At 34.3% G+C, this 8,785-nt stretch overlaps 1 protein-coding gene across 3 annotated transcripts in view; it reads right to left on the bottom strand.

Moving 5' to 3' along the window:
• The window catches only part of LOC138692023 (zinc finger protein 235-like), a 40,705-nt gene extending 35,191 nt beyond the window's left edge, over positions 1-5,514 (bottom strand). Inside the window, exons 1-4 of one of the 3 annotated variants that reach the window (XM_069814822.1) lie at positions 5,219-5,443; positions 3,540-3,637; positions 2,810-2,947; positions 789-868 (exon numbers count right to left, since the gene is read on the bottom strand). In XM_069814822.1, coding sequence (XP_069670923.1) covers positions 789-868; positions 2,810-2,947; positions 3,540-3,637; positions 5,219-5,306 — 404 coding nt within the window. In that variant the 5' untranslated portion in view covers positions 5,307-5,443. Of the gene's footprint in view, positions 1-788; positions 869-2,809; positions 2,948-3,539; positions 3,638-5,044; positions 5,183-5,218 lie in introns of those variants that run through there. The other 2 variants (XM_069814819.1, XM_069814821.1) reach the window with 2 other exon arrangements.
• Positions 5,515-8,785: the final 3,271 nt, after the last annotated feature.

Consider the following 8,785-nt stretch of genomic DNA (forward strand, 5'->3'; position numbering starts at 1 on the left):
TGATCATGGAAATATAATTTAGAATCAAGTAGGACACCAAGATCTCTAATACAATCTTACTTAGTAATTACGACATTACTGAGAGAGTAGATAAATTTTAGGGAGATAGTTTTCCGTGAAAAGGAAATAACAAAAGGAATAATAGTAATAATAATAATAATAGTAATAATAAGTCATAATAATAATAATAATATTCATAATAATAGTAATAATTATAATAGTAATAATAAAAATAGTAATATTAATAATAATAATGATAATAATAATATTAATAACAATAATATTACTAAATCCCAAAAGTGAAATCGACACAGATTTACTAATTTCTTTGTTAGAACTCAGGATCTGTGATGGACATGCTGCAGAGAAGTAGGACTCACTTCCTTCAAAGCTATACACAAAAGCCTATTAGAACTGGCGGATCAAACCAGAGAAAACAACAGGAACTATATTTCCAGACTACATTCCATTAGTCAATGATAATGGTCAGTGAACTCTTCTCCATTAAATGTGAAAAGTTGAAGGCAGCTCTATGCCTTGGTATTATCTCTGACAGCAGCAACCTCAGCTCCACTAGTTGGCAGTTGTAGGAGTGGTAAAGTAGCGGTAGGGCAGGTGTTCGTGATAGAGATAGGATATGATAACATTCATGCTATATATCTCCGCAAGGTAAACAGGAGTTTTCATATAAAACAATCACGTAGACACTAGACATAAGTTTATGTTGTCATTATTTATATAAAGGAGTGAAACGAACACCAAACTATGTACTCCTATAGTTCACTCACCTCTCAGTTACGACTTCATTCTCTTCTGCTGTTACTTCCAGTTTGACCTCCTTCACTTGATCCAACTCACAAAACTCTTCCTGTAGGAGAAGATTACGTAAAACAGACACATAGGACAACAGTATTACATGAAAATAAATGCATGGCAGATTTGAATATAAATTCTAACAATGGAGCATACAATATAAGAATTTTTGCAGAAACATGATTTGGAAATAAGGACAAAATATTAAAAACGGAATTGATTGCATTTTGTATGATATATCGCGTACTTAATACATTTGCACTTCACTGTGACAAGAGAAAGTGCAAATGACGAGTCTCGCACGATGTTCTGAGATGCTCACAGCTGTCAGGAGTGAAAATTACAACTCATCCAATCTTTAAAGTCAAGTCAGTAGTGGGAACATTTTATGAAGGCGGTGAGCATCCTTTTTCAGTATAGTGTATTGCCAGCAAGTACGTATATGATTCAAATAAACTAAACAGGATTAGTAAAATAATTAACGGTCGTATTCATAGACGAGACTTTGGACCAAAGTTGACTTTGGGAAGTACAAAGTCACCATCTTCCTATTCACAGCCGACACTTTGAGGAAAATAAACTTCAATCATGACTTTACTTCGAAGTCGCCGAAAATCTAGACTTTGACTTTGACTTTCGTTCGTGGACAACAGGAAAATGACTGATATTTGGGAAATTGATGAATTTGCCGACGATATTGAAGACATCTAGACGATTATTAAAGCTGCTCATGTTGCTTATCATTATAGATTATAAATTCAAATCAAGGTACAGATTTGATAAACAGACAGTATTAAATTTCCTCGTCATGTTTCAACTTCATTGTTGAATAATCAAAGAGGATTATCTGTTCCACCAATAAATAATACAATTTATTTCATTGCGATTTTACGCTATAGGTAAGAAATAATAGCTTAATATTGATTCTTACTATTTAATTCTATAGAGGCTAGGTTATGCCGTTGGAATTGCAGAGTAATTATAACCCTTGCTGTCGTCATAATAATGTCTTCTACATACTGATTTCAGATAATTGTCAAGTAGTTTATGCAGACATGCAGGGAAGAACTCTGTCAACTGTACGCAGGATAATATGTCCTTTCATAGTCTGTCATTGGTGGAATCTTATTTTCCATATCTTCACAACAAAATTATTTTATAATGAAATAATTTCCTTAATGTGAAACTAACGTAACTACAATAGATGTTTTATTCAAAACAAAATTCTTAACAGGCAGTACTATTTCAGATAAACTACACCATCATGTTTTGTGGTTATGAACTGTGTTATATACAAGACTTCGAACGGAGTTATGATTTTTTGTGGCCAGGTAGAAGAACACATTATTATGGATAGGTGTAAACACCTAAAATGTTAATTTTTGTACTTAAGTTAGTTTCACAATAAGCCCTCGAATTATATTATTCTTATATAAAGCTGCAAGAACTATTAACAATTGCTTAACATGTACCGATGTTCAAATGTTTCATTGATTTGTGACTCAAAAGATGGCTTTGATTGTTGCAATGCCTACTCTATTTCAACTATCTATTAACTTAATTCGTTTAGGAGGCAGTGATTGTGATTGCCAACATTAGAATAAGTTCGTCAAATGTCGACTTACCAAAGTCAAAGTCGAAGTCTCGGAAGTATTGATTATGAATAAGACTTTTAACAAAGTTAAACTTTACTACGAAAGTCGACTTTGGGAAGTCCTCATCCAAAGTCTCGTTTATGAATACGGCCCCAAGTTAAAAATTGGCAAGGTAAAAATTATCACTGGCCATGAAAACATTAAGATTAATATGATTCACCGAACACTGAGTCACTATGCCAAAAATGAGGAGGAAAAATTTAGTAATGACTACAGCATGAAGAAATTCAAAGAATGAGAGCAACCGATACATTCGCTGGTCACTTTACTGTAGAGTCACACCAGCCAGTAAATAAGATAGAGAGAACTAGCGACCAACAAACTTCACACACTGCTCTCACCTCAGGTTCACTCTTCAGCACCGGAAAGACAATTGGGACTGCAGTTTCCTCAAATGTCATCTCTGATTTCACGTCATATCCGTGGTCTATACATTCAGTTTTTATTTTCGTGACGTCCAAATCTAATAAATTTCCTTCCTGCAAATAAAGAACAAAATAATTAAACAAAAAATAGTATAAAATTTGGTCACAAAAACTCCGTGAATTTTTATAACGTCCGTCCACATTTTCATTGGCACTGATGTCTTCGAACTCACGTGTACCTATTCGAAAAAAAAAAAGTAAAATAGTTTATCTGAAAACTCTCGTAACACAGCAGATACTAGTAAAAGAATATATTTTACTGTGAGATATTATGTTGCCTGTATGATCATAAGCAACCACAATGCAATATAAAGGTTAATGTTATTTTAAGTAAGCTAATATTGATTTAGTTTTGAATTAATTAAAAGTTCTTCCAAAAATCAATGCGAGTAAGAAAACTTCAAGACTTTTGTGTTTGTAATATATTTCCTGAATGTAAGTACTCATATGAATTTGTGACAATACGTGTTTAATTTGATATAAAATTCCGTTTGGAACTTCACGTACATAATTTTGAACTTTTTTCAGCAACTTTTTTTCAGTTGTGCTTCACCTCGTGCAAGAAAAACAATTAATTACAAAGGAATGTGCTCCCTAGTTATAAATGGGGCATTTAGATAATAAATAGTAATTGCTCTCAATATACCTCAGATAAAGGCTTCTTCTCTTCTACATCTGCGATACCACTTGAATGTATACCCATTGGGTCGGACCCAGGTTCCATCTTGATCACGTCCATTACGACTGAAAATGGAAATTAAGTAACATAAGTTAATATGCAGAATGTGAAATACTCAGACAGACTTACTTACTAGCTTGGCAATAATAAGTCCACATCTGCGCAGTGTGTGAATTTCTGTGCGGGCCACAACACACGAAAGTTACCACAAAAATACAAACGAATGTGTACATCAGCACAGATGAGCATGTGATACTAGGGATAAGATACAGTAGTTGTCTGACAAATAAAGTCGATGATTTCACGGTAGTGTTTATCTCGAAGTTCTACATATGATTTGTTCCACTGGATTCGTTCGGGCGTTTTCGACAAAATGAAGATGTCTACTAAATAATATTGGACGAGTGGAACAGGAAATAGACGAAGTGAAAAAAGAAAACAAAAGACATGAAAGACACAGCGTAGAACAATGGAAGGTAAGAGTATGAGTCGCTTTAATTATTTATGTAAAGTGTAAGAATATAGTGTAAAGGTATTAAATTAGTTAGTGAAGTGATGTAAATAGCAAAGTGAGCGAGGTGTATGAATTAGTCATGTCAGATGTCAATAAGGACTAAGAATTAGGAGAGTTAGGAATATAGCATCAGGTGGAAAAAATATTTCGAAATATATATAAGTATAACAAGTAAGAGATAGAAATGGTAATGAAAAGAATGTACCATGATGACAGAGAGAGAATAAATAGTAAAAAAAAAAAACGGTAGGAGTAGACAAATTAGTTTCTGATAAGTTTCAGAAAATATATACGTTGCGTAATTTGCCAGTGCAATTTTAAAAAGTTCCCGCTCATATTGTAGGTTGGCGATGGATTTCTTTTGTTTTACAACTAATGTTTTATAGTGACAGATTTCACATTACCAGTTGAGTCATATAAACTATAAAATACATAAGTTGTGACAGTTAGAAGAGGAAGTGAAGGAGAGTTGGAGGTCAGGAGATCAGGAGTGTGATTTCGTTTTTATTTCCGAGTAAATAAGATGACGTCATGAGTACCGGTATACGAAATATTCGCTCCTCCGGTATTGTGCACTTGTTCCTTCCTGTGTAATCAGAGTAAAACATTCTCTATCAACATTAAAATACTGCTTATATTTATTAATGAGGAGAGTAGTATTCATAAGACCCAAGTTCCATATATAAATACTGTAAAAATAATGTGACAATACAACATACAATCGGTAAGCAAGAATCAACTGTATGTCATACGAGATAAGTGAAAACATTTGCCGAAATACATTATACATAATACTACGCAAAGTAAGAAATAGATGACTCTAGTGCAAGTCGATATAGAGCACAACGGATTGAGAGTCAAGAAGAAAATTTGTGGATGTCGTTTACTCCTGTCTTTTGCGGAATATAATGCAACAGTATATTGTCCACTGTGCACTGAAATATTTACATTTACATACCTGCCTTGGCCCGTAAATTTTAAGCACTAGATAAAACCAAAATTAGCACAGAATAATTAACTCTATACAGCAAATATAATTATAGAGACCTAAAATAATCTTCTAGAAAGGATAACTAAGCTACCTGGATAGCAATTCACATAGAAGGCCGTGACACGAAGGTTTCTGGATTACCTATGCCCAGTAATGTGAACATTATAAACCGGATACACAATACCTGTATATAAATTCTGTGGTGTTCGGGTAAAGGGGTATAAGTCATTTTTTTGTCCAGGTGGAATTTTGTTCCCCAGATGAACACATAAGTTAAATTATACAAGTGGGTGTGCAAAAATCAAAGCATACAAGCAGTTGATGTTATTTTTTTGTGTAGAAAATTATTTGTAATAAGGGTTCCAAGTTTAATTTTTATTTATCTCCGAAATCATTTTTATGACTTATCTCCCTTTACCCAAACACCACAGAATTCATCCTGCCAAACGACTTCCTAAGCCTCTAAGACGCTTATCGGGATGAGCCCTGAAAGAAATGGGCCACGGACGTACATTCCTTTGCCCATTGAGATTCCGTTAATTTTGCAAACAATTTTCGACAAAGATGCACTGCGTTAGATTCGTACATTACCCTCTTATATGAGCGACGTTACCCCACTTTATTCGCACAGGGGACTTTTACAGTTCAGACTTACAAATCCAGGTGTTTCTTCTGGCGGTCTTGGCTCAGTCATCGAACATCACACTTGTCATATGAGCGAGTTTACTGGACTCCACTAGCACTGTGAAGGGACTAAGTACCTTTTCAATGTGCAGACTTAATCTTCCGTCGTGTCTACTTGTGATCCTTACGTCAGCTTCTCTAACGACTCCCTCACCCTCTGTTATGTGGCAGCTATTGCGTCACGTCTATTTCCGGCTGTTTCCCCTTCAACATTTTTTTCAGTGGATCAGCGAAACCACACTGAGAAAAGTGGCGAACAGCCTTGGAGTTTACGTATTCAGTTTTCCTCAGCCCCAAACTCCCTTGCTCTTATAAGTTTTTCCTCCCTTTCTCTCTCTTTTAACCCATTTTGTCCACGGCTATATACAAATTCTGCAAAAAAAAAAAGTGACGTGTTACTTCCACTCATGAATCGCATTTCTCTATCTTCTAGTTAACATTGCAATTGGGCGTTTAGGCGAGAGAAAACCTTCTTTTAATAAAATGTTTGTTTAATTTTACCGTTATTACAGCGAAATAGTGTGCTGCATTCGGCTGTAAATCAGGAGTGGATGCAAGTTCTGAGGAAGGAATTTCTTCTGACTGCAAGTTTAGGTTTGCCATTAGCAGTAGAAGCGAAGCATAGTGCAATGGGGTACGAAATTGACACTTTCTGCCAATTGTGATAGGAAAGTTCACAGTATTACTTTCTAAAATCCTTTGACGTATTTCAGACGAAAAAAGGAAAAAAAAAAAAAAAAAGGTACGCAATAAATCATTTTGAGGTCGATTTACTTAGAGTTAGGAGTGTCAGAATACGCCTATGAAGAGCTACAGATGTTCCACATTGCTGTCTTATAGCGGCAGGTAAATGTCTAGTATATATGAAGGGCACAGAGAAAAAACGAACAAAGTCAAAATTTTCTTAAGGGTGATGTCATCATCTAATTCAGTATATTACTGCAAAATTAATTGCTGTGTCTAATGAAAAAGTAGGAAAGGATGATTGCATACGTAGTGATAATTCTCCTTCACCAGTTTTGATAAGAAAAACACAAACTTTACAATATAGTATATAATGAATCCGGGAATCAATCACAGAATTTGATAAACATGGAAATATGGTACCAGGGCAAGTGAAATGAAGAAATATTGGCGAATTATTGCTGATGCATAAAGAGGGATTCCCCGCAGGGCATCAAAACGGTGTGTTTCGACGGATATTTTGAACGTCTGAATGGGTATAAAATTCTTTGGTCGTCGGGATAAACCACCTACGTCAAAAAAGCCCATTTTTATGATGCACCTGATAACATAAATCAAGAATTTTTTAATAATATTTGAAATGATAAATTTTCTTGTATGTTACATTGAAAATGGTATTACTTTGATCAACATAGATGAATTTCATTCTAATACTTATATTTAGTTAAGAGTAAAGTATATAAAAAAAAAAAAATTAACTTTTGAAAAATTCATTTTTTTTACCATAGAATTATTAATAATAATTTATAGGAATTAATATAATATAATATTATTACATTAAATATATGAAATAATTTTTATTACTGGAAACTATTTTTATTAATAATCTAGGGGTTCATAAATAATTTTATAATTTGCAATGTTATATTATGGCATTACAATATGTTTTAAAAATATTATTTGACTTTTTTGATATCCTTGTTTATATCTTGAATTGTTTTTCCTTATTTCCAAAATTTACAGAAAATCCTGGCGTGACAAATAAAATCTGAATATTGGACCGGAACCAACAACCATCAGTACCTAAACGCAATCATACAACTTAAATTATCGTATTGAATTTATTTTTTACTCATGATATTTATCAACTTCCACATTTTTTTCACTTTCATTTTCAAAATTACAGAAAAATATAGCGTGGTAATGAAAATATGAATACAGATTCGGATTCAGGCCACTTTAGTTAACTAGAACAAGTAATTGTGGCAGAAATGTTTATTAAATGCATATCAGTGTAATAATAATAACAATAATATCTCCAATGGATTACAACTCCCCGGTATGTATGCGTGCATGCCATTGTAACCTGGATCCAGACAATTCTTTCCACAATAGCGCTGAGGTGTAACTTATAAACCTGTGGTCTTGTTACCGTCAGATTTTTGTCACTGGTTCCAACTCTCAATAGTTCCAAAGTCGAAGCTGCGAGAAAGAGCCATCTCTGACCGATACGTGATTCATAGCGGATGTGACGTAGGTACGTACATGTGACAGCTCTGGAATGGAAACGGCTGCAGATCAGAAGATTAACTTGAAGGACAACAAAACGGTGATCTGAAGATTTTCGTGCCTATCAAAAGGTTATCGTCCATAAGTCTTTGATACTAAAGCTGCAATGAAACCACTGTAGTTCTTCTTTTTAATGTCCTTATCATACGTAAATATTATTGAACGAGGAAAAATTCTCTGATAAAATCGCTACTACCAGTTACAGTGAATTTCCGGAATTGTAACAGTTCATACCTGTGAGTAGAAGAAAAATGCCATATCCTTCATACGAAATGGATTCTGGAGTGCTTGTAACAGAGCAAGCGTTTGCAGAGCAATGCATTACTCGCACGTGTGGACAGATATGGCTCTTGAAATGTTTCGCGCTTGTGTAAACGTACCCACATTGTGAAAAGATTATAGTACGCAAGTTTTTCCAGTCAATCCACTAGTACGGTTTATTCCTTATGAGAATGGAATGCTGAGTTTCTAGACTACTCAACTGTGTACAGGTTTTCCCACAAGCATCACATTTCAAACTTCCCCTATTCAACAAAGTTAAGCCAAAACTTGGCGATTCAATCACTTCTCGCTTACGAACAGTATGCTATACTATATATTTATTTAACCTGGTAGAGATAATGCAATGGAGCCTACTCTTCCCCACTACCAGGGAATTACAACTACAATATTAACAATACATTAAAAATTATAATAATAATAAGAAAATCGCACAATGTGCAGGAGTGTGTTCATAACTCTGTGCTCAGCGCGGTCAATGATATGTTTCTG

The sequence above is a fragment of the Periplaneta americana genome, chromosome 16 (genome assembly GCF_040183065.1).
Source record: "Periplaneta americana isolate PAMFEO1 chromosome 16, P.americana_PAMFEO1_priV1, whole genome shotgun sequence".
NCBI lineage: Eukaryota > Metazoa > Arthropoda > Insecta > Blattodea > Blattidae > Periplaneta > Periplaneta americana.